General features: G+C 37.8%; 1 protein-coding gene across 1 annotated transcript in view; it reads right to left on the bottom strand.

Moving 5' to 3' along the window:
- The window catches only part of LOC131075587 (putative F-box protein At5g39460), a 170531-nt gene that overhangs the window by 101126 nt on the left and 43458 nt on the right, over positions 1-25947 (bottom strand). The window contains exons 2-5 of the mRNA XM_058012439.2: positions 24508-24553; positions 24221-24414; positions 4287-4532; positions 3788-3860 (exon numbers count right to left, since the gene is read on the bottom strand). Coding sequence (XP_057868422.1) covers positions 3788-3860; positions 4287-4532; positions 24221-24414; positions 24508-24553 — 559 coding nt within the window. The remainder of the gene's footprint in view (positions 1-3787; positions 3861-4286; positions 4533-24220; positions 24415-24507; positions 24554-25947) is intronic.

The following is a 25947-nucleotide window of genomic DNA, read 5'->3' as shown; positions in this document are numbered from 1 at the left end:
AGGTGATTGAAGATGTGGGTGAGGAGAACGTGGTACAGGTGGTGACCGACAATGCAGCAAATTATGTTGCTGCGGGTAAACTTTTGATTACAAACTAATTTTGTTTACAAATTAATTACTATCTTGTAGTTTGTACCTCCATTAATTACAATTTACAATGCAACAAATTATGTTGCTGCAGGTAGACTATTGATGGAGAGGCACCCATCTATAGTTTGGACTCCATGTGCTGCTCATTGCATTGACCTCATGTTGGAGGATATTGGAAAAATCCCATGGGTCAAGAGATGTGTAGAAAGGGCAAGAAATGTCTGCAAATTTGTATATAATCATTCATGGGTGTTGGCTCTTATGAGACAATACACAGAGCAGAAGGAGTTGCATCGTCCAGAAATCACAAGATTTGCCACAAACTTCCTCACATTGCAGTCCATGCTGAGGTCTAAGCCTGCCTTGAGACGTATGATTGTTGGTGAGGAGTGGTCTTCCTCATCCTATGCTACCACCCCTGCAGGGATAGAGATGGCAGACTGCATTTTTTATGAGCAAGGCTTTTGGGTCCCTTGTGATGAGATAGTGAAGGTAATTTTTTTATAAATTCTACAATTTAGCTTCATGTTTTATAAGTTATTATATGTATTCTCTTATTTGCTCATTTTTCTAAATTACACAATATTTTCAATTTTGCAGTTTGTTAAGCCCTTGGTGGTTTTGTTGCGAGTTGCGGATGGAGATAAGCCCGCAATGGGCTATATATATGAGGGCATGGATAGGGCGAAGGAGGCCATCAAATTCATCTATGGAGCAGATGAGAGCAAGTATGGTCCCATTTGGGAGATCATTGATAGGAGATGGCATCATCAGCTACATAGGCCCATCCATGCGACAGCCTATTATCTGAATCCGGCATTCCGTTTTATCCCTTCTTTCAAGGCTGATGCGGAGGTCCTTAATGGGCTATATGCAATCATGGAGAAGATGGGACCTGCTGGTACTTCTCAGATAGACCTTTTTCGAGAGCTACAGATGTTCTCAGATGCACAAGGGGAGACCTTCTCTCGTCCTGTCGCCAAAGACGATAGGACAACTATGATGCCAGGTAAAAAGAAATTGTTAGGCTTAATTTTAGTTTTATTCAATACTATATTGTAACTTGTTAAATGAGTTCATGAGTGAGACTGATTTTATTTATTTTTCTCATTTCAAACTCAGATCATTGGTGGAACTTTTTTGGCCCAGAGACACCAAATGTTCAGAAGTTGGCCATTCGTATCTTGAGCCAACCATGCAGCGCATCAAGTTGTGAGCGCAATTGGAGTATGTTTGAGCACATACACTCCAAGAGGCGCAATAGATTATCTGTGGAGAAGATGAATGATCTCGTCTTTGTTCACTACAACCTCCGCCTGAGAATGAGAAAGAATGCAACAGTTGACATGTCTCCTATCATTCTAGATGAGGTTGATCTTGAAGCAGAGTGGGCCAATGAGAATCAGACAGCTCCTGGGACTCCTACAGCTGTATTTAGTGATGATGACATTGATTGGATCGACCAAGTAGATATAGAGGCTGAGGCTGTAGCCATGGCAGAGGAGGAGCAGAGAACACGAGCAGAGACAGGAAATACTGAGACTCGGAGTGACACAGCTGTTCCTGATGTTGGTGAGCATGACACAGTCATTCCTGATGTTGGTCAGCATGGCATGGTGTCACGGGGAGCAACTATGGCTGCTGAATCATCCAGGACCTACTTTAAACGCCTTCGCAGGGGGCCAGGGCGAGAGGGTGCACAGCCATCTCAGCCATAGGCTTGTACACTTGTAGTTGTATTTGGTTTTACTATTTACCTTTGGTATTTGTATGAAACATTTGATGATGATCATATGATGACATGGATTTTTTATTCCATGAGTTTTGTAATATTGTATACATTTGACAATATTTATATATCTATGTTTCTTATTTTCTTCAGCTACAATTTGCGTTTATGCTTATGTGATTGATGTATACTTGTGTATGTAATCAAATGAGCCGAGTTTAATGATGTTTTTGTGTCTTTAAGGTGTATTCAATAAAGGGTGTCTGAAACAAGTTTTAAATCTTTAAAAATCTCTAAATTTCTTGAGTTTTTCACTTTCCCGAGTCCAGCCGAGTCTGGAGCCAAGTCTGACGCCGAGTCCCGAGTCCGAGTCCGAGTCGGCCTGCCGAGTCCGAGCCGAGTCCGAGTCCCGTTTCTTTGCCTGCAACCATTAGTATCACAAGATAATTAGACCTATAAACCAATATTGAACAAACAGAATTCAGATTTACTATTGTAATATCCAAGATGTACATATAGAATTTCCTTTGAAGTTCTATCCAACCAACTCATCATCATTATGGAGCACCAGTTGTGAGACCATACAAGGTGCCTCGAGCCATTCCACCCAGCCTAGGAGTATGGAATGACAACCTCCATTCTCGCCTCCCAGGCCCACTTGGGGTGTCTCTACAAGTGTGGCTTCCTAGCTGCTTGCAATCCTTCCTATGTACCCCTCCAGAATGAGATAGCCCAATGGATAGGAATTTCTTAAGGGAATTGTCATATGCATTACATATATGCAGGCAGAGATATGGTGAAGATATTAATATCTGCATACAATAAGAAAGAAGATTCAATTTAAAATTTCATGATGCATAATTATTACGCCATATACATGTATACACATCATACCCCACACGTTGAACGCTGACTTAGTATGTTGCGGTCAGAAACGGTAATCTTAATCTGCTTGAGTGCCAAGTACTTTCCAATCTCTTTTTGATTGATGCTCAGTACTCTGAAAATGTCTTGTTCTTGGATGGTCCTCGAATGCATGAGTGTTGTTCTCTTATACTCATGCATTGGGATTGGAAGGTTATGTCCTTTCCCAAAGTGGTGACCGCTGGGATGAGAGGTGTCTCCTTGTCAATCGCATGTCCTCTCATAACTAAACCAGTCACACAAATCATGATTATTTATTCTTAATTAATCCTTGATAACGTCCTAGAGGAGATCGCTGCCATTAAGGAGAAGGGAGAAGTCCGATCTCTTCTAACAATGTCTTGTTCAACATCAAGCCTTAGTATACCTGGCCTGCTGTGGTTAACACATGCTGCTGGTGATGTTCTAATTATCGCTGCAAATTGTGAAGTCTTACTATTTGTAAGTCAATTTCCAGATTCTGTTCGATGTTGATTGCAATGTCATTGTGGGGGCATGACACACAATTATCAATTAAATATTCATGTTACTGTAAATTCTCATTGCATTGTCAAACCCATAAATGTTTAGGCTATAGATCAATTAAAATAAGTTCTTTAAGAGTACATTGGAAACTTTTCTTTCTAGACAAGAAGTATCTAGCCTTTAAGTGAAGCAAAATCTGCTTATGTGGTACTGCCAGAGTGTGGCATGTTCCAATTAGCATTCTCAACCAAGAACTAACTAATTGTTTAAAGATACAAATTTAAAATAAAATCTAGTATCAGAACAGTTATATAGTTTACTCAAATTTATTTTATCTAAAGATCATTACATCAGTCTAATATGGTCATTTAGTCCACAATCATGCCCAATATGAAAAACTCAGTAACTAGTTTTTGAAGGATGCCAATTTAAAAGAGGATCTAGTATCACAACAGTTATATGGTTTACTCAAATTTATCTTATGTCTAAAGTTCATTACATTAGTCAAATATGATCATTTTGTCCAGAATCACAACCAATATGACCCAAGCACGCTTCAGAAAAAACAGACATTCATACCTGGAGTTTGGTTACCAAATGCGTACATCGACATCAAATATTGAATGGCCCGATGGCTAATGTGTCCCCCATGCTACTTAAGTTCAAGATTCCAATGGCCAACCAATGAACACAGTAAGTACTTTCAAAATTTGATGAAAAATTAGCAAAGGACCAAAAGACATTGAACAAATTAGGAGCATTCAAAATGATGAATATGTAATCACCCTTCCTCTAAAAGAGCTAATTTAAAGATTTACATAATTCTTACTTTATTTTTAGATTCTTCTTCACTAATCCACCATCCAAAATGGAGCCAGAAATCCAAGTGGTTAATTGGAAAATAAAAAGATTTGAAATTGTAATAAAAACACAAAAACATAAGAAAACAGGAGTCCAAATGTTTAAAAACAGACAAGCAACGACTAACACCTGGAATTAAAAAAAGGATCAAAACCAATCCTTGAATCTTAAAGAAGAGCACAGGAAAAAATGGAGATATCCAATATATTAGACTTACCCGTTCATGATCAGTGCTTGATTCTTGGTCTTGAGTGCCTCTTTCTTGGTTAACGGGACGAAGAAATCTATGAAGTAGTTGCTCACAATTCAATTTTGAATTTTCATCTAGGAATTCATCATGAGCAGGAGCACCAAACAACCTCTGATCTGGTTGAAGTGATCTCACTATAGTTGCTAAATGGCTCAATTGCAGTAATTTTGTTGGTTGGTTGGGCATATATGAACGTGATTCATAAGTGGTGTCCTATAAAGAAACAAGTACAAAAAATTAAAATCCTAACTATTATAGCATTGTGGTATTACTTCATAGACACCACCATACACCAACAAATTATTAAGTTTGATGCATGTGAAGAATATGAAAACTTTCTGCAAAGAAACATATACAAAAATTAGAGACTAACTAGCATAGCATTGTTGAGTTACTTCATAGACATCACCCTACATCTAATAAATGTTGAGAGTTTGATGCATGTACAGAATATGAATGTTTAAATGAGTGCTTGAACATTTGAAATCTTTACAAAAATGACAAAAGAAAGAGATAGGAAGCACATGAATATTTAAAAGAACCTAGAAATAATTACTTTTGCTTTGCAAATAGTTATACCAATACGAAATTTTTTATAGAGTGTCGATTTTGAAAACAAAAGATCACAATGTAGAGATCAATGCAGGTGTAAAAGCAAAATTTCAAGCTTATTCATCAATGTTCAAATCTTTATTTGAGGCCTATCTGCAGCAACAACAGTGGTTCATCCAAGCATTTCTATAGCAGCTTCTGAACAAAGCTTTTGAAGCTTTCTTCTTCAATTGACATTTGTATAAGGCAGATGTTGCAAGTGACACAGCCATCCTCAGACACATGGGATGGATAAAGAGGTTTTTTGCAGTCTCCTAGATTTGAGGGACTGATTTCCATCACAAGAGGACTGTACTTAGTTGTGTGAAGGGTTTAGTGTTTTACAATTTCAAAAACTAGACTTGCCAACTTGTTAAAACAATTAGAGTTTGCGAAATTTTCAGCAAAGGAAAAGACACCTGATCCTTGAAGGGGTTGGTTCCATAACAAGATAATCCACAGCTTTGAACAATGCTGTAACCCTAGATGGACTGAGAATTGTAGCTCAACAAGTGGTTACAAACACCAATGCACATGCAATTGACCACTAGAGCAGAACTTGGAAATTTCAAAAAACTAAACTCCAGGCCTCACCCTTGTCAAATGTATCGAATCAGTCAAAATGGACAAAGTACTGCTGCACCCACACCATTATCAGGGATCCGATAAAATCTGGAATACGAAGCTTTTGAAGATTGCTTCTTCAATTAGCATTCACTTACAGAAGATTTTTCAAGTCAAACAGTAATCTCCAGATACATAGGATTGAGAAAGATGTTTTTGGTAGTCTCATAGGGTTTTGAAGGACTGATTTCAATCAAAAGAGTACTGTATTTCGTTTTGTGAGAACATAAGCATCATTCTGTTTCAAAAACTTGAATTGCCCACCTGTTAAAACAGTTTGAGTTTGTCAAATTTTCAGCAAAGAGAAGGAAATGACACTTGATCCCTGAAGACATCCCAGAATAAGGCAGGACCAAAACCTTGTTTAAAATAAAAGGGACAATTAATAGCTGAAAACACACCATAACCCTATATGCACACAAAACCTAGCGTATGTGCCACTAGCCACTGGGGCAGAAGTTTGAATCAAATTATTCAAATGGGAAAAATACTGCTGAGTGCACACCATAATCAGGTAAGCCCTAAAAGCAGGAAAAAAAAAATAGTTAAAATGACCAGGAATGTGCACCAAAAATCAATTTGGCCAAATTTACACAGCCAAAACAAAGTCATGTGAACCTTAGCACAAACCAGTGAACAGACTGGACAAAAAGTGAAAAATCAGAAAAATGTATTCCTTTACCTACAGAAAGAGCCAGTGGACATGGTGCCCTAAAAGTCAAAAGCATTTTAAAGTACCCTAGGGGCCTAGGCCCTAAACAACCCCTAGTGCATGCCTTAAGATTCCCTAAAATGTTTTAAACATACAAAAATGTCCAACAACAGTTCAGGTGCACACCATGAGAGAACTGGTCACAGTTTTCAAAGATATCAAAAGCACAGCAGAGATAATCAGTAGGGTCTCCAAGTGCTGTCAGCAGTTTGCAACAATCCCTATTTTCAGTGGGTTTCAGTTATTTTGGCTTGCTAATGTTTGAAGATTGCATGCTTTGTGACTTTCATCCACAATGACTTTGTCAAGTATCAGTCACAAACAGCAAGGTCATCAAGTCTCATCAGCAGTGTGGAAATTTAGCAGGTTTTCCACAGATTCTTCAGTTTATTATAGATTCAGGCTACGTTGCCGATTCGGATATGGCTACAGATATGGGTATGGGTACAGATTCACGGGTACGGCAAAACAAAATTCATTAGGTACATGTATAGGTATATATAAACTGTATCATTGTATAACTATAAGAAGAGTGATACTCATAAATCCATAATTGCCAACAAATTTTCATAATATTGTAATATCGTATTCATAAAAAATTTGCAAAAATGATAATATTCAACTTTCAAGTCTCAAAATGTCATGACACAATGAAAATTCAAATTACAAATTTAAAAGCCATGGCCCAAATTTAACCTCCAAATTCATCTTCATCAAAAGCATCAACTTTAAGGTCATCATTTGGTTCAACATCATTTGAACCACAATCCATTGGATTGCCAATCCCACTAGCTAACGTCTGTGTCAAGTTCAAGAGCTGTCTCATCTATAGAGACTTGGGCAAGCCATGCAACTGTAGCATCTAAATCAGCACACTCGAGGGCTAGATCCCAATTCCATGTCACACCGTCATTATATTTAGGTTTTCTATGTGACAATAGACAAAGGTTGGAGTGTATGTAGACCAAATCCTCTGCCTTTTTTGCACCCAACTGATTGCGCTTGACCAAGTGGATGAAGGAGTATGTACTCCAATTCCTCTCAGCTAAAGAACTTGCAACCTGTTGAGTTTGCACACAACATTTTGTTAGAAACTTAAAAAAAAAATTATAAAATAAAAATATTTTAATATGATAGCATCAAATGGAAAACAATAAAAATTAAAAATAATAAGATACATACTGTTGATGTGTGTTTTATGACACGTCGAACATAGAATAAAGTGTTGAATACTCTATCCTCTCTTGAACAAAATCTTCTTGAATGCTAAACCAAGTGATCACTTGAGATGACTCCAAGGTTTATATTGTCAGATCTTGACATGTGGATAGTCTCAATGGTTGAGTGATTACTGGTAATCCAAGGGGACTTACCTAATTGTTCTTAGGAGCTAATCTTTCAAGGCAAGGAGATGCCCTATGAGTCTAATTTATACTTTGAATGATATGCAATGAGGCTCTTTGCTTACTACTACTAATTAGGCTTGATAAAAAAGTGCAAAAGGATTAATGGTTTGAGGGATGCTAAACTAAACCTAGGAATGCAAGACAATGGACAATTTTAGTGAAACTCAACTAGGCTTTTCTTTGATGTGCAAAGAACAACTCCACAAAGCTAGTGCGATCTTCTAAGATACACAAATGATATTCAAATCACTACCAACAAAATAGACACCATCAATGTAATGCATATTAATGAGTGAGTAGCAATTGAAGTTGAGCTTATGTAAAGAGTTCAGTCGACTACGCAAAGTATTTAACAATCAGCAAAATACCAATACTATGAACATGCAAGTTCCACCATAAATCATGCACAATGATCATTCATCTAAAATACTTGAAGCAAATCTATTCTATCTTTGAAAGGATGAAGAAACATGCAAATACTCCAAACACAATAAATCACCAACACTTCAATGATTTTATTATCTCTGGTAGCATCAAAGCAACAATTTTTCAAAATTTCTCATTAGTTACAAATGAAATGAGTTGAGCTTGTATAGAGCTCTCAATACAGATGAATGGTCAAGATCAATCTAAAATCAAGGGCTAAGATTGTGCCACCTAAACCCTAATTAGGGTTTGTTACAACAAAATACCTAATTATTGCATTTCATTAAATATTGATCAATGAGAAAGGAACAACTTTCTTGGCACAAACTACTAGGATGACTCCTCCAATGAGATAATCCAATGCCACATGGGATCATAACAAACTATCATCTAGAAGTTTGTTCCCCTTATCTCTTTCCCTACAAGCAAATTCAATGAATTTTAGACATAATGATGTCAAACTCATCCACTGGGACACTTGGCATGATCTTCAATTGGTTCTACATGTAGGCTAACTCTAATAAGGATAAAATGAAAATCTTCTCCCACTTAGGTCCTATTGTGCCTTGCACACACTCCCTGTCACCGACAGGGTCCCCCTCTTTTGGTTTTTAGCCTTCATCCTGCTGAGTTTCGAATTTTTTATTTTTGTCCGTCGTCCCTCTTGTTGGGATCCAGGAAGTGGTTAAGCAGTAGCCTTTGCAGTCGTTGAAGAAAGGGCGTGTTTGGATTTTGAGTCGCATCGCCTGGGAATCTGAAAGGGAAGTTAAACACCTAAGTTTCAAAGCCTTGCGAAATATCTTTTTGACCCAATTTTCGCCGTGAAGTAAAACGCTTAAGTTGAAACCATCGCAAAAGTTGTCCCTAGGCCGAAAATCACCTAAACTCTGGAAAACGCAAAATTCAAAAGTTTTAAAAATCCCCCTTTAGACTGATTTTCGCCACCCAAGTGAAGCATCTAAGTTCAAAACCATTTCATCACACCTAAATTTGTCGATTTTCGGGGGTAAGGGATAAAGTGTCAAATATCAAAGTTCGCGAAAGGAGCGATTTGGCCCGAAGTTCGGCAATAAGCGATAAAGTGTCAAATATCAAATGTTTGCAAAGGAGCGATAAAGGCCGAATTTCACCAAACTCAAAGGTAAAACGTGAAACTTAAAGAAGTTTGCAAAAGCTCCATATAGCCCGAAGTTCGGCGAAAAGGGGTAAAACGTTAAAAGTGAAAGAGTTTGCAAAAAGAGTGATAAAGGCCGAATTTTGCCAAACTCAAAGGTAAAACGTTAACAAAAAATAAAAGCTTGCAAAATCGCCTTATGAGCCGAAGTTCGGCGAATAGAGGCAAAACGTTGGAAAACTTAAAGTTCGCAAAACGAGCGATTTGGCCCGAAGTTGGGCGAATAGAGGCAAAAGGTTGGAAAACTTAAAGTTCGCAAAAGGAGCGATTTGGCCTAAAGTTTGGCAATAAGGGATAAAGTGTCAAATATCAAATGTTTGCAAAAGAGCGATAAAGGCCGAATTTTGCCAAACTCAAAGGTAAAACGCGAAACTTAAAGAAGTTAGCAAAAGCTCCATATAGCCCGAAGTTCGGCGATAAGGGGTAAAACGTTAAAAGAACAAAGTTTACAAAAGAGAGCAAGCCGAAGTTCACGAGGTCAAGTGAAACAAAGTGTAAAACCTTTCGATTTCACCCCCAAACTGGTTTTCGCCAGAATGTTGAAATGTTAGACTTCAACGTTTACAAGAGGACCTTTCACCCCGAAAGTTAGGTCAAATCGCTAAAAAGGAAGGCTTTTCTTAACGCCTCTCTCAACTGAAAGGGAATCGCCTAAGGAGAATCGTCAAATACGCAATTTGCAAAAAAAAAAACCCCTTTCCCCGAAAATTGCCAAAGATCAGGAAATCGCAAGGGGGGGAGTCAGGAATTTTCATGATTTGAAATTTGCAAAAACTCTCCAACCACCAAAGTCGCGAAGTAGAGCCTAGGCGGTGTCTTAGGGTTTACGTGTGTTTCCTCCAGCCCGAAAATTGGGCAATTTGAGAATCACATGCATTGAAGGAAAGGGCATTTTCAAAGTTTTTAGAACGACCCTGCAGGCCAAGTTTGCACAAAGCCCTTCTAACCCGAAGTTTGGGGAGATCACAGGATTGACACCTTGTTTGCCAGGTAAGCTCGCTTTATCTCCTTTGAAATCATTTAAAATAAATGCAAGACTGATCAATGTGTTTAAGCAGATAATAGAAAAATAATCAAATGGTGAAATTCTGTAGATTGCATTTTTTTCCTTTTAAAAGGCATCAATCAAAGCATTTAAAGCAGAGTCTGTCAAGAAAATTAACCCAGGAATGCAAATTTCAGACTTACGAAATTTTGAACCTCATTCATTTTTGAAAACTGAACTTAAGACTTCAAGTGCAAAGTTGGCAATCATCGAACACCCAAGCCCTGAACCGCAGCCAAGTAGCAAATTTTTAAAAAAAACTTAATAGCATTTCATTTCCAAATTAATCAGGCTCTTTTGCTGAAGCATCATGCTTTCTTCAAATTTCAGTATTCCCATTGATCCTAACGTGCTAACATCGTCCTCTATTTTGACTAACCTGTTTGTTTCCTTCATCTCATCTCGTAATCTGCATCCAGTTGTGCAAGATGAATGCCTAAATCTGCGGTAGAATCCTCAAAGACGCCTGGTGCAACTGGTGCAACTGGAACATCTCGGGTTTCTAAATCAGACATCCCCCACAAAGGCGAGAGGATGAAGTACCAGTACCAAAGAGGAGGACTGAGGGAGTCAAAAGTTCAGAGCATATGGGAAAACATAGGTGATACCAATTTGGGCCACATAGATATTCAGGACTTCCGAGACCGGGTATATTCTCCTAACGCCTACGGTAGGCCTAGGCAGATGATGGAAAGTGGTATCGCCCAGGCAGCAAGATTTCCTCCATCAGTGCAGAATTATGAGCTAGTAGTTGAGGCTGCCCGACATTATCAGCCAGAGACCAAACTAGTGGTTCTAGAAAATATGGTCCTAGCTGACTTCACACCTGAGGCCATTGGCAAAGCATTCGACATCCCATTCCCGGATAACCCCATTGCGACAACCATAGATGAAGCACAAGTTGCATATGACATGAACCCTGCTAAATGCAAGACATTGATAAACGAAGAATGGTATAAGGAGAGAAGACCTCCGAGTATTAGAATCGGTAAAAAGACCCCCAGAAGCGACTTTCATAACAAGCATGGTGACATGGTCACCTTACTCAGCCGGGTTATGGGACTCCCTTAGTCTAACCTTTTTGAAGAGTGGATGTTCTACTTCACAGAGCTGGTCTTTGCCGGGAAATCCAAGTTCGATTGGGCCCAGATCATCAGTGATAATATCCATACCCAGTTGGTCGAACTTGAAGAGAAGAAGCACTTCACCATGACCTCTTACCTAGTTTATATGTTCGCCCGACACCAACCACTGGCAGGGTTAATCAAGAAGGGTGAAATCGAGAACGGGCCCAATCAGGTAAAGGTGTACGACTGCTATCCTCAACTACATTACTATGACATAGCTCAGAGGGAAAAGAACAACCCTGCTTATGCAATTCGCCAATATGAGCGTGTCAATGACGCCTTCACAATGCGCCTAGTCAGGTTGATGCAGGGGGGATTGCACATAAGGCTCTCAGAGAAGCCTACCATTTTGGTACAAAAGTACGGCGCCTAGTTTATTCAATTCCCTAGGTTCTCCTATATCCGGATAGTCGGCTTTGAGGGAGCTCCGTTCCGACTTCCACGCTATCCAACAAACAAAGTAATTCTTCTAGAAGTTGCAAGGCAAGCACATCCAGGGGGCAGCTTACTCAGAGATAAGAAGCAGTCGAGATTCACCTTCCCTATGATTTTGGGTAACCTCGATGTGCATTTAAAAAATTCAGTGCATGCCGATGAGTCACTTGCTGAATTAGCATCTTATGGCCTACAAGAACATTTCTCGAGGAAATGTTTTGATCATGACAATTTGGCAAAAAAAGCCTATGGCAAGCACTACAGAGCAAAGGAATCAATTGAGGACTACTGGAAGAATTGTTCTGATGACTATGAGGTCCAACGATGTGAATATTCAATGTTAAGTGTGCAGCAGATGCGACTTTATGAATACCGTCGGGTCCCGGATCAAGTGACAGATTCTGGCAATTGCTTGCAGGTTCGGAAGCTTGAGGCAGTGAGGTACCTTTTGTCGGGCATTGATTGGTCTCAGGATCCGATTACTGATTTTGAGGCAATTATGGAAGCTTCGGGAAGGTACACCGATCATTGGTTACACCAATAGATTGAGAGACTAACCCATGAAGGAATTCAATTCACATACCATATGATGGGCAGTCTTGATTCTCAATCCTCGGAAGATGAGGGAACCTCGAGTGCATCGAAGGAAGAGGTTGAGAAACCCGGAAAGATGAAGAAAGCCAGAGCTAATAGAGGGACTCAGATGTCAAAAAGGACTAGAAGGGAAAAGATCCCTATTAGAAGGCCAGAAGTCACTTCATCATCCAAGGACACTAGTTCCGAGGATGATGTAGTTGAACTTGACTATATACCTACTCCGCCCTCCCAGAGCGATGTTGATGCATTCGAGGCTGATAATCCTCCAGCACAAAATGAGCTAAATGCAAAGGTGAGGATCATTGATTCTAGTGAACCTGAAAGCCAAGTTGAGGAAGGAGAAATTCCGTCTAATCAAGAGGCTGATATGCATGAACTCACCCACGGGAGTCGACATGAATTACAACTGAATAGTGCCAGCAAAAATGACACCATCGTCGAAGGAGAACGAAAGGCGAATGAAACCCACGAGCCCAACAGAACTAAAGAGAAACCATCACATGGGGATACCCAACAATTGTTCAATGAGGTAGGGGAGAACTCAGCTATAAGTAAAGGGCTGGATGCTGCCTCTGCTCCTCCTATGACAGATCAATTGCAGATATGCAATGAACCAGCTGAAAAGTCTAAGGAGCAGAGTGGAAATTTGGCCATAACATCCGAGCAGACCATACCTCAAGACTGGTTAGTTGCTCATGCACAACGGAAGGCAGCCACTAAGCTACCTATCGACTTGGAGGATATTTTCTCTCGCATAGGGGAAACAAAGTCCAAAGGGAAGAAAAAGCCTAAGACCTATTCCCGGAACACCAAGGATGAGCAGAAGAACCACACCATCCACATCCCTACCCCACCTGTCGATAAGCCAGCAAATCAAATTGCGTTGGCCGATTATAGCATTACAACCATCCCGATAGGGCGAGCCACCAAAGAACAAGAAAGGGAGGAGCTCAAGGACTCCGTGCAAAATATGCTCAGGCAACTTGACGAAATAACTGCTGAGAGAGACATGTACCGAGTTCGTGCTGAGCAGGCCGAGGGGTACATTGATCACCTGCTGAAACTGTTGCATCATGCCCCCGAATCCCATGTTCCCCCATCAGCATTGGCGAAAAGGACTACAACAGAGTTTGAAGGAGTACGGGATACTGCCAAGGCTGTCAAGGAATGGATTCGAGATATTAAGGAAAGGGGAGAGCTGATCATTGAAGATGTAAAGGAAATGGCCCACCACCGAGAGACCATTCTGGTTAAATTGTTCGAGGTAAAGAGGGAATGTCTCAGGGTTCATGAGGTCGTTGGTACAACTCTTCCCCTCATGAGGCCTCTTTTCTGGACCCATGCGCAGATTCCCACATTATCCACTATCCTGGATCCCTATGACATCGGCGTCCTTAAAGAATGGTACTGGACTGCCACCATGAAGAATGAAACAAAAGATACCATTAATAAACAGCAGGCGGAATGTGAGGAAATCTTGAAGGACATGAGGGACCTTGGTGGAAGGATCCTTCGATCAATGGTTCTGGGCTGGAAAAATAGTCTGCCCAATTACCTAGTACAACCGGACTGGGAGGATAGATTGCGAATGGATAAGGTTGCCTATTCCACGGAGGACCTGGAGTTTGTCAGTGGATTGCATTTAGACATTTTGTGTTTTGAAGCTCATCGGTCCGACTGGAAGGATGGGTTAAAGCATGTAGATCGTCATTTGGAGGGCATCCAATATAAAATATGCCATCCTCCTATGCCTCATTTCATGGTGTTGTTCCATCTATGCATCCGATTTCAAGACTATGTTCGAGCAGAACGTGCGGCAGGTTGGGACCTCTGGAAAGAATATTTGCACGCTGAGGATGAATTTCTAGAAAAAGGATCTACAATAGAAAAGGAAAAAGTGCTTTCATAAAGTGCAGTATTCTTTTAAAATCTTAAAAAACCACTTTTTGGCCATAAAATTCATTTCTAACTGCCAAGTCAATTGTAAATTTTGAGCTCCATGCATGTGCACTTTTTGAGCTGCTTTTTGGTAGTTATTAATTGCCTTTTTGGGTAGTTATTATTCCTCCTTCGGTGGTTGTTGATATTTTGCCTCCTATTTATGGGCATGGGTACTATGTTGTATGGATGAATCCGGGCCACTTGTTTTGTTTTAATCTTGGTCATTCATCTAGGCTTTGAAGCTCTATTTAAAAGGGGTTGGTTTTCCCTTATTTTTGTAAGAAGTCTAAGATTGTTGCTGAAACTCTGGCGAAATTCATGCAAAATTAATGGAAATTAAAGTTGTCTCATTTCTTTGTGAGTGCATGGTCTCCTTCTTCACCATTTAATATTCTTGTTATGCATTTTGTTTTTAGATAGTATTTTTAGGGTAATATTTGATAGAAACCTTGGTGTTCATACCATTAAGGATTGGCTGATTGTCATTCCCCTTGCATGGCTAGTCTAAACCCATTTGTGTGCTTAGTTCGGTTGTTAAACATCAAATGAATGGATGTCAAGTTTCACATTTATGTTTAGTAGCATGAAAATTCAGCTCCCTTTGAAGATTGCACTAGATTTTACAACATTGTGCTTTATTAGCTGATAATGTTAAATCTGGTTTTTTGAGTTTTCTGTCTATTTTCCTGAATATGTTATCTTAGATAAATTAATTAGATATTCTCTATCTCTTTTTCTCTTCCTTTTTCCCCCTTTTTTTAATCAAAAGAAACCATACAGTCAAGCTGAGATAGTATCAATCCAAGCAAGATCAAATGATATAGGACTGTTGAACTTTAGGGAACTCGCTCGAAGTCGTCCGTCTAACCTTTAGTCCCCTTTGTGTTTCCAACAAAACACATCAAACCACTAAGCTATCCTGCAGTCAAGACCTGACAACCGAAACATTGAGGTAATCCCCATTGATCAATTGAAACAGCATTAGGGATTTCCTTATCTCAAGAGAGGATAGGATTCTTAGTATTCTATTTTGCGTTGGCCGGATGAAGTCGTAGCAATGCGATTTTAGAAATGTCAACAGGTCCCAAGTCTCAAATGTTGCTCACAAGTATCATGAATGACTGAATATCCTTCAGTTGCCTCTTTGAAAGTGGTCCAGCTATTCTGAAGAAGATACACCTTACTCCTTCTGTCAATCTGTCAACAACCACCTCCACCTCTTCATTCATCTCTTTTCCAAGTATGGTTTCAGCTGCAGCTATGATTCTATCATTTATTACCTTGATCACCTCCTCAACTCAAGTGCAACCGTTGTTGATATCTTCAAACATGTCCCTCCTCATTCTAAGTGTGCAATACCATCTATAAAAGTCATATGCATGTCCATCCTCCACCACTCCACCATTTACCAAGGTTTGTTTGGGGATATCCATCAATACCTGGAGCCTTGAAATGGTTAAATCCTTAGTATGGCTAAATAGATCATAAGAAAAAGCAAGTGCCTAGATCCTGTCAAGGATGGCTGAAACTCTCTCAAATATGTGTTCTAACTCTCCTACAAACTCATTTGCCTTGGTGAGGGCATCATCAATCCTCTTCACCGAGTGAGAGGTAGTCCTCATTTCTTCCAAGTCCTAGACTAAATCGGGTGGAAGCAATGATGGAGGAATACATGAATGGTCAGCTTGTCTTATCTAATTCCTGAGCTGCTCAACATAGTTCCTTAAGGCATTCAATTCTTTTTCTAGCCTCTTCTTTTCTTCTAGTTCAATCTTCAATCTATCGTGGATTGTCTTCACTGAATCCTTTAGATCTTCCATCTCTTGTTCAACGGTAGTAGGACCTAGCTCAATAGTTGCTATGTCATAGTCATCGACATTGATCTCATCTTTTGGCTTGTCCACTCTTGGAGTAGCTATTTGTAAATTTCAAGACCATGTATTATCTCTTGTGATCTTGGAGCGCTTAGTAGCTTTCTTCTTATCCGACATCTTACCAATTCTCTCTAAGAAGTTGTCTAAGTCATTTGTTGTCTTCTTTTGCTACTATCACTTCCCTAGTCACTCTTTCTCTAAGCCATGCTAGGATACTGGACTGTTCCTTTTCCACTTCCAATTCCTTGGATTGTTGATCTTCCCGGGGTGGAGAGTTTCTTTCCTCATTGTCATCTTCATGCATGATCTTAACATACTCATCCCCTACGGCAGTGTCATCCACAACTTGCTCTTGCTTTGCTCTTTCTTTCCTTATCTGCTCTTTCATCTCAATTATCTTGTATAGTAGATTCCAAGGATTCATTCATGCCCTAATCTACACCTCTCTTGAGTGATTGACTTGCATTGATGGATACTCGGTTCATTGTGACCTTGTATGGAGGAGGTGCTGGTGGAAGGATGACTGGAACTAGTCTTTTACCTCTTTTTTGTCTTGATCCTTCCTTGTGACTTTCTTTCCTCTTGAAAACCTTAGGTTTAGATGTTTGGGTTGTATTATCACTCATGCTTATGCTCTATGTCTCTTCATTAGATGAATCAGGATCTCCCATCATATCATATGTTAACTGTGCACTCTGATTGTTCAATTTGTTGGTTTGAGCATCCACCCACCTTTCTATGTTAGCCATGACAGGTCAAATTAGCTCTTCTAATTTGTGGTCTCAATGTTATTCCAATCAACTTGTATATCCTCGTCTCTTTCTTGCTCATAGGCACATTGGAGGCGCCTTCCATCATCCTGCACTTGATCAGGGATAGGGAATACTCTACAAGTCATTATGATCTCAATATGTGGCCTGGAGAACATCTTCCTTCTAACCTCAAAGTCATCCTTGGCATTCATCCAATAGTCTTCAAGGTGTGGCTTGTGCTGGTCTTCTCACTATCCAAACACAAAACACATTGAAAGGGCCCATAAAATCCACATTTCTCATGAGTCTAATCCAGCAAAATATTTAATATTGGATAGAGTTTATGGGCCCATAAAATATTTTATACAATACTAAAACTAAATATCAAGCTTATGGGCACATCCACTAGCAATAGGAAGGCTTAGACAAATACTGAGCATAAACAATGCTCCTTCCACTTATTCCATGTGATAAGTATCAACAATAACCAAAATAACTCACTGGTGGTACTACCATCCAGTGTTACAATTCAAAATGTGTCTAAGAGAAGGCATTCAGCAGTATGACCATCCAAAGTGTTACAATTCCAGTACATTTGAATCATAGATATCATAATGAGAGGATTAGTTTGCTGATAATATGAACTCAGGTTAAACAAATTGTTGTTATACTCAAAATGATGACAAATATCATGTACCCAACAACCTAGTAATTGAAATAACAATGTGGTACCTTGCAAAGATGGAGTGGAACACTGGAACAGGTCTGAAAATGCCCAGATATCACGCTGTAACAGTCTGGTCAGCTAGTTAATCGCTGATAAATCACAATGCATGCATACCCAGCTCACTAACAATGAACATGGAATATAATCATCAGCTCCAAACACATTTGAACTTCACCCAACACACCCAAAATATAATCAAAGGCTGTATAGCCCCCTTGGGCTCATGGAAATAAGCAAAGTCCATGTCAAAACAATAAGAAATTGACTAGTAGAGTCCAGGCACCAACTCCTAACTAACAAAACATCAAAATGTGTAGCAATTCCTACTGAACATTCACTTGCATCCTCTCATAAGCAACTTAGCACTTGTATGACCCTCTTGTCATTTATTCCTCTCACAGGCAACTTGGCACTTGTATGACACTCTTGTCATTTAGTTTTTTAGTCTTGAAAAAACTAAAAACATAGCTACACAAGCCCACCAATCCTCATCCAAGATCAATGACTTGATCTTTTCGGCCCTCTCTAAATTTGACTGCTTACAAATATTGCTTTGGTGGCTAATGACCATGGCACCCAAGGCTGTCCGCACCTTAACAAGGCATATCAAAACAATTGTGTGTGATGCAAATCAGGTCTCAGCAACCTTATGTTCTGCAAATAATTTAATAATGCATAAAAAATTAAAATGTAGATAAATATGGGATAAATTAAACTTGCCTTCAACAACTCCAAATTTGAGAAATTCCTATTATTGCTTGTGACATATGATGGTTTGTCACAAACATTTGGATCTCCTCACCTTCAATGTATATATTTTTCCACCCACTCTATCTAAGTGCCGATTGCTTCTATCACCAAGTTGAGGGAGTGTATGGTACATGGTGTGCAAAAAATGTGCTTATACCTTTCCTCAACCAAACCACCTACTACCCTACAGTTTCTCGGATTGCCAAAAATGTCTTGGACAACATTATTAGGACCTACCATCTCTATGAACTGAATGAAGACTTTCGAAATGAATTCAACATCCTTGGCTTGCCCCTCACAATCAACAGCCTTCAAAAACATTGCCCCTGTGGAGGACACTACAATATCATTTATTAAAGGTCGTTTTTACAATCTTTTCATCCATTAGAAATAATGGACATTTTGTCAATCCATGAATCCCTAATTGGTTTAAGTGATGTCCCTACTAAAAATAAAAAATTCAAGGAGGTGCATACCTTTTGATATCCAAGACCATTTGTGTTAGTGTGACTTGCACTTCTTTTCATTTGCAATGTCTCTTGCTTCATTCTAAAATGCCTGAAACATTGGGCCTCTCATGTGAGGAGAGGGATCTTCTTATTGGACAGACAAAATCTTCAAGACAAGATGTTGGGATACCATTATTGAAGGAGAATTTGTAGGTGGCTTCAATGATTTTTTTTACTAAAGGATGAGATTTTAATTTCTCTCTTACAACATCAACTTCTTGTTCTCTAATGAATGCCATAATATTTTCTTTTGGCAACCCCTTCTTGTTTCACCCTTCACAAATTCTGATTCTACACGCACTCATAGCACATAAGTGTGCTTTTACTCAACCATATAAGCTCTTGAAATGAACCCCGCACTAATTACAATTGCCAATAAAAGTACCACTTCTTTGAAGTTGTTCAAGCATCGTAACATATTTCCATAGAGGAGATGCTTGATAAAGGCCCACTAAGCCTGAACTAGTGGCCATTCCAAATGGATTGTTGTTATAAGAAATTACAAAAAAATTAAAAATTATTAAAAAAAATGCAGCCCTATAATATGCATCAACTAATAAAAGTTCAAAACAAACACCAATAAACTTTTCTTTTTTTCAAAAATAATGTTCTTCGAACTTAAGAATTTGATAAACCACTTACCTTAGATCAATAGAATTAGATGCCCTTTGTGCAAGCTACCTCGAAATTTTTTAATTATTCTCCTTTGAAAAATACCACCAATTCAATAATGCAAGATGTCAACACATGAATGAGCATGTGTAAAATAGCTTCATTTTGTCAAACCAAAAACATAGTGGGTGCATTTTAGGATTTGAAGCATATTTTAGGGGTTCTTAAATGTTTAAATGTTTAAAAAATACTTCGTTTTTAATTTTTGATGTTTCAACAAACATTTCTATCTATCACAAATACCTACCCACAAGGAAACTAGAGCAACAAGGATGTGCCCTAGTCACTCTGGATTGCTCCCATCATCGTATTAGGACCCTCACATGAAATACTTGATAACTTAGGCTTCATTATGTGACATGTTTGAAGAGATATCTTTCCATGCACTCTATAGGTTTCAAAGCATTCAAGATTGTGTTACAAGTGCGGATGTTGTTGCACCAAAAGATCGACCTATTAATGCTCAATACAACCACTAGACTTATAGAATCCACACGAGGCGGTTAAGCCATGTCACATGTAATGTCCCTACTAGTTAGGGATCACTAACCTGCAAAACAAATTGTTAGAATACAACAAACATATATATATATAAGTAATCTAAATTGCAATCTAACTTAAAAATACTTACTTAACATGATCACAACTTTTATCTAATAAAAAGGATACGATTGCCATACGAAAGTATGTCCTTAGGCGGCCGTGAAGCTCGCCTTCTTGGAACCCATCTTGGTTCCAAGCCCTCCAGGAAGTCGAAGGTGAATTCGACTCCTATCTTGAATGTAATTTCTTACATCCAAGCCCTCCAGGAAATCGAAGGTTAATTCGATTCCTGTCTTGGGCGTAACCTCTTACATCCAAGCCATCCATAAGACCCTATGTCAATTCCTTCCCTTGGATGATGCATCCCATCATCCAAGTCCTCTGAGGGGACCGGCCAGATCCGTCTCTTCTTAGATGAACTTAGTCAACCAAGCCATATATATGCATATAGATATTCAGTATATATACTGCCCTAGGGATTATCATAATCCCTCCCTTAGACTAAGGGAGTTTCCTCCCTATAGCCTCCATCAGATAATCACATTATCGCCATTCATTGATATACCATATTTCATAAATATTCATATTATTGACATCATTTGAATTATAATTTAACATACAACATTACATTAAGATTCTGTAACATACAAAATGGTAATAACGCTGAAATAATTCTGCAACATACATATTATAAGGATATAATTCTGCAACCTATATTATAACATTCATGGCAGAATTTTGTAACTACACATTATATATTAATAATGACATAAACATTAAAACTACCAATATAGTTATGTGTGTGTGTGTGGCACACACATATACGTACCTATGGCGCCTCTACTCTTTTCTTCCTATACTCTTTCTTCTGCCCACGCAACTCTCCTTCCTAACTCCCTTTTTATATATTATAATATTTTAATTCATTTATAGATATTATTATTATGCAGAGCCGTGTTCATAAGGTATTATATTAATTATAATTATTATTATCTTTATTTATATTATTATATTCTACCTAAGAACATTATCGGCTTCATATATTAATCATACAAATCAATTATATCCTTATGCACACCACCGAAACAAGGATGCGACTGCCCGTAACATAATAAGAATTCTGAGATAGTTCGTTCCATGTTATTTTCTTCTTTCCCTTCCTCGTGATGATCCCCCATATAATCCCCCCCTTGCGCGTATATATTGGTATCGCTTATATCGCATGTTGAGAGTGGCGACTATGTGGAGCGAGGCGTCTATTCAAGGAGCTTCTTCCTTTAATAGCCAATTTCTTAATAGAGATTGCACCTTATAGTATTGGGTTCCTCTAAGGTAATTAATCTCTGACTAGCTATATACGACGATCCTTTTATGGTGGCGATCTATTAATGATATTATGTTGATCGCTAAGTTATGTTGATCGATGGTTTTCTATCTTATACTTATTGCTAATTGGAGGCTTCCTAATATATTCAATGACCACCGACTTATATTGCTCGATGGAAACAGGGAATCACTCGAATACTTATCACGTGGTGTTGGACGTGATAATCTTATGGTCACGCGGCTGTAGACACTCATAGTGTAGGTGAAGGTGATTGAACTGGTTGATTTCCATGTTCTTATGTCTAACCACGTTCTTGGTCAATGATCATTGAGCAGTCCGTGGAGATTCCTTGTTCCCTAAAGATGGTTGAAAGACTAATTTATAAATGTGTAAGTCCTTACTTGTCGTCCTTCAACCTTAAGAGGAAAATCGTGAAGTCTCATAAATGAGACAATTTTCCGATTTCATTTATATGCTTTAAAAAAAATATTATTAAATAAATATTTAATAATTTCAAATAATCATTGATCAAGGAGGGGACATGACATCACAAACCCGAGCGTTGTGCTGCATAGCACAAGAAGACCAAGGGCGCACACCTTGCAACAAATTGTCTATTTCAAACTAGAGTTTGGTGTAAAGATTAACAAAGAGGAGTTTTTTAATTCGAGTCACTAAAATTGTTGGTGAATTTGCATGGTTTTTTAGTTTCACGGTTTTAGAACTTCATCAGAGAATTTGCCATGGATAAAACTAATGAATTTCATTAAAATCATCTCCAAGATGCCTATCAAATTCTCTATTTTTAGCCTAAGATATTTGCAGCCAATGTAAAGTCTATTTTTAGTGTCTAATTTTTAACCAACAATTTGTTAATGATCTAGAAGATCTATCTAATTAACTAGTTCATGTTCAGCTTCGAAAAAAAAATCTAGGGGTGTTGGATTTGTCCATACTAAAAAATAATCATAAAATATATACATAGTTTATCCTAAATATAGAAATTGAGCTCATTTATATATTATTATATTATTATAAACTATTATATAAGATTTTACAATATTATACTAAATTATAATTATTAAAATTTCAGTATATTAGTCATTATGTTTTATATGCTAGGGTATGGTTTTATTCAAATAAAAATTAAAACATAGAACATAATGAATAAAATAAAGATAAATATGGTCAAACAAATAAAAAGTAACTATTCTATCGATGAAGAGTCAACATCCAAGACAAGAAAAATCGTGACTTTCATTCTCTACCAAGATTTCTCATGTAGTTCACATGCACTTCATTTAGAATGCATGGCTGTCATTCTTCTAGTACATTCCTATCACCTAAACAACAATGGTAGGAAGACCCCTGAATATTCTTGCAAGACTATTAATGTGAATGTAGATGGAAGCAGCGGCATGATTATAGACAATGGAGCCCACCCTCCGGCTCCTTTCCCAAGCCATCTAATTTCCTTTCACCCAAGCCATACGATATGCCATCATCTCAAGCCCATCAAGAGGAGAGTAGTTTTAAGGTTAGGGCTCCCATTTTAACTACAAGCTATGTATTGTAGGTTGAAGTGATGTGGGTCATGTAGCTCAGTCTACCTTTTCCCTCTTCTAAATTTTCCAAGTCACTTGTGTATACCAACCATATTTCTATGTAAACTTGCACTGCACACTTTCTAACTTAAGCTGAATAGTATAAATATGATAGGTTATTCTTTTAAGTTTCTTTGTTTTGCATGCTTAAAGACACCTTTTGTTTTGTTCAATATGAATGAAACACTACAAAAAACGCACTTACATAAATTGTAAATAGAAAGTACATATTGTTCAAAATAGGATTTTTAGTTTTTAACAGAGCAGTTCTACTACACATCTATTTTGTTTTCTGTCACACTAAAAGATGCGACTTAAAATACTAACAACTACCATTCAAGATGGTGTTACCAATTCAATATAAAATTATAAAAATATGATGTCAAAGAAATCAAATTGGTTTCTTTGATAAGTCCGTTCTATGTCTAGAAAGCTAACCTACATTATTTGAACTTGTAATGTTGACAAATTTGAGCTGAACTACTATTACACTTCTTTGATTTTGATCCCTGAAGTTACATAATTTTCTGCATACCTCAATATGCAAAAATATCCCAGTACATTTTAAACTGGGTGTTAATCTTTGCTTGTTACCCCATACATACATAAATTTCTAGCCAGAGAACCTCTACGGTTCTTTTCAATCATTTAATTCCTAAAGCTATCTTCAAAAATAACAATTTGTGGTTGCCATGACCTAACTGGACTATAATCTCTTCTCATCCGTGCATACACAATTGAACATATCATATAAGCTAAAAATCTTATCAGCAAGTTTGATCAGCTTTCCTTGTTTTCAAATAGTAATATGTGGACAAAGTTTTACAGGACATCTCCAAATAGCAAAGTTAGCCAACTCAAGAAATTCGGGTTTCAGATTTTAGATTTAGGAAAACCTACATAGGTCCATGCTCTTGATTACATTGTGAAACCTAAAATAATATTAACCTGCTTCAAGTCTTTCAGATTTATGATTTTACATATAGATAAGGATGATATCAAAACTGTGAATATATAGTCATAATTTGGATGAAAAGCATTTGAAATAAAGTGCAAAAGCTCAACTGTGTTTCTTGAATTGACTACAGATGAATCTTCACCCAAATCACATAACTCAAACTCAAACTCCACTTCCTCTTTGGAGGACCATATCAGTTTCATGGGAAATTTGAAATCTACATCTTGAGTGAACAGTTGTGTCTTGAATGAACCATTTTGTAACCCAGCAACCTCAAATAGAGGTCTTAAAATAACATCACCTGCAAGACAATAATAATACCGTAATGTTTTAGTAAAAGAGTAAAGTTTCTCTTCAGAAAAAAATATAAAAGAAGCCAAAATTAACCATATACCAGAATGACGAGGCCATACTCTTGATGCAATCAGGCATAGATTACCCTGCACAAAGGCTTAAATACATGAGAACAAAACCATGATTGCCATGTGAAAATAATGCTTGTAAAATCATAGAAGTGAATATTGTCAAACAATATCTGAGCTGCAAATTTATGATCAAGAAGAGAAAATCGAATGTGTCCCATGTTAGGGAGAAGGGATAGTACCAGTGAGAAAAAGATCCTAGAATAACGTGGGGAAAGAAATCCTGTTACAGGATATGCCACTGCAGTAAGGAGTTTGTGAATTAGAGACACATCAAGTATAATTGTTTACTGCTATCTAGTTACATTACCACTTGCAGTAATATAAAATAAGAAACAGTGCATACTGAATAGATAGTATGAGGATAACACACTAAATGTTTTATAGAGGGTAGTGTTCAATTACAATGAATGTAGATCAGGGAGGACCATTCACTAAATCAGACACCTTCCCTGACTACAGCAATTCTCTTTAGAGGGCTTAATGGTTGTTGGTCAGACAACTAATGGTAACTCAAAAAATAAGATGGCTAAGCAAGTACTAGCAAAGTATAAAAACTCGAGACTCGCCAGAAAACTCAGGAAAAAATTAGGACTCGACAATGACTCAGCTGGCCCAGAAATTTTAAAAACTCAGGACTGAACAAAAAACTCAGAAAAAATCAGCACTAACTCAGCAAATTTATCGAACATTTGAAAATATATAATTTCTCCATAAAGGAAACATACATTTTGACAGTATGCACAAAACATGAACAAGCTTAATTTGTATGTGTACATTTTTTGAATAATAAACATTAAGAATCAGATGAAATATGAATATCGGTATTACAACATACTATATGAATTCATAAAAGAGTCTACAACATTCGTACATTTTGACAGTAGGAAAAATGTATGCATACTGTCAATATGGAAAATAATTGAGCAAAAATTATAAATGTATAAATTTATAATTTTATACCGTCAGATAACTGTACAAATGAGAGGTATACAAATCGGATTTCCCTATTATGAATCGGAATGCATTTGATTCGTAAGCAATAAAATTGAATAACTGGTTACTGGGCAATGCTTTTTGTTTACTTTTCATAGTGTAAACCACAATGTATGCATACATGATAAGTCCAATTCAATTTCTAAGTCGCACAGGTGAAACGCGCATGCAGGTGAAAGTAGCGTGTTGCGGGTGAAAATAGATTTGAAATCCCTAAAATCACTTGCATTCAGGTGCCCTAGGTTACGTACCCGGGCAAAATAAGCTCTGTTGCGGCTCCCAATCGTCTGAACATTTGCTAAAAAATTTAGGTTTTTACCATTATCGCGTTTTACTTTTTCGTTGACCGGTTTATGGCAAGTATTAGCGATTTTTACAAACAAAATCGTGAAGAATTTAATCAAAAAATTGTCCGC

Source organism: Cryptomeria japonica, chromosome 5 (genome assembly GCF_030272615.1).
Source record: "Cryptomeria japonica chromosome 5, Sugi_1.0, whole genome shotgun sequence".
NCBI classification, from domain to species: Eukaryota; Viridiplantae; Streptophyta; class Pinopsida; order Cupressales; family Cupressaceae; genus Cryptomeria; species Cryptomeria japonica.
Note: the sequence above shows the minus strand (reverse complement) of the source record. Positions and strands in the feature narration are given on the sequence as shown.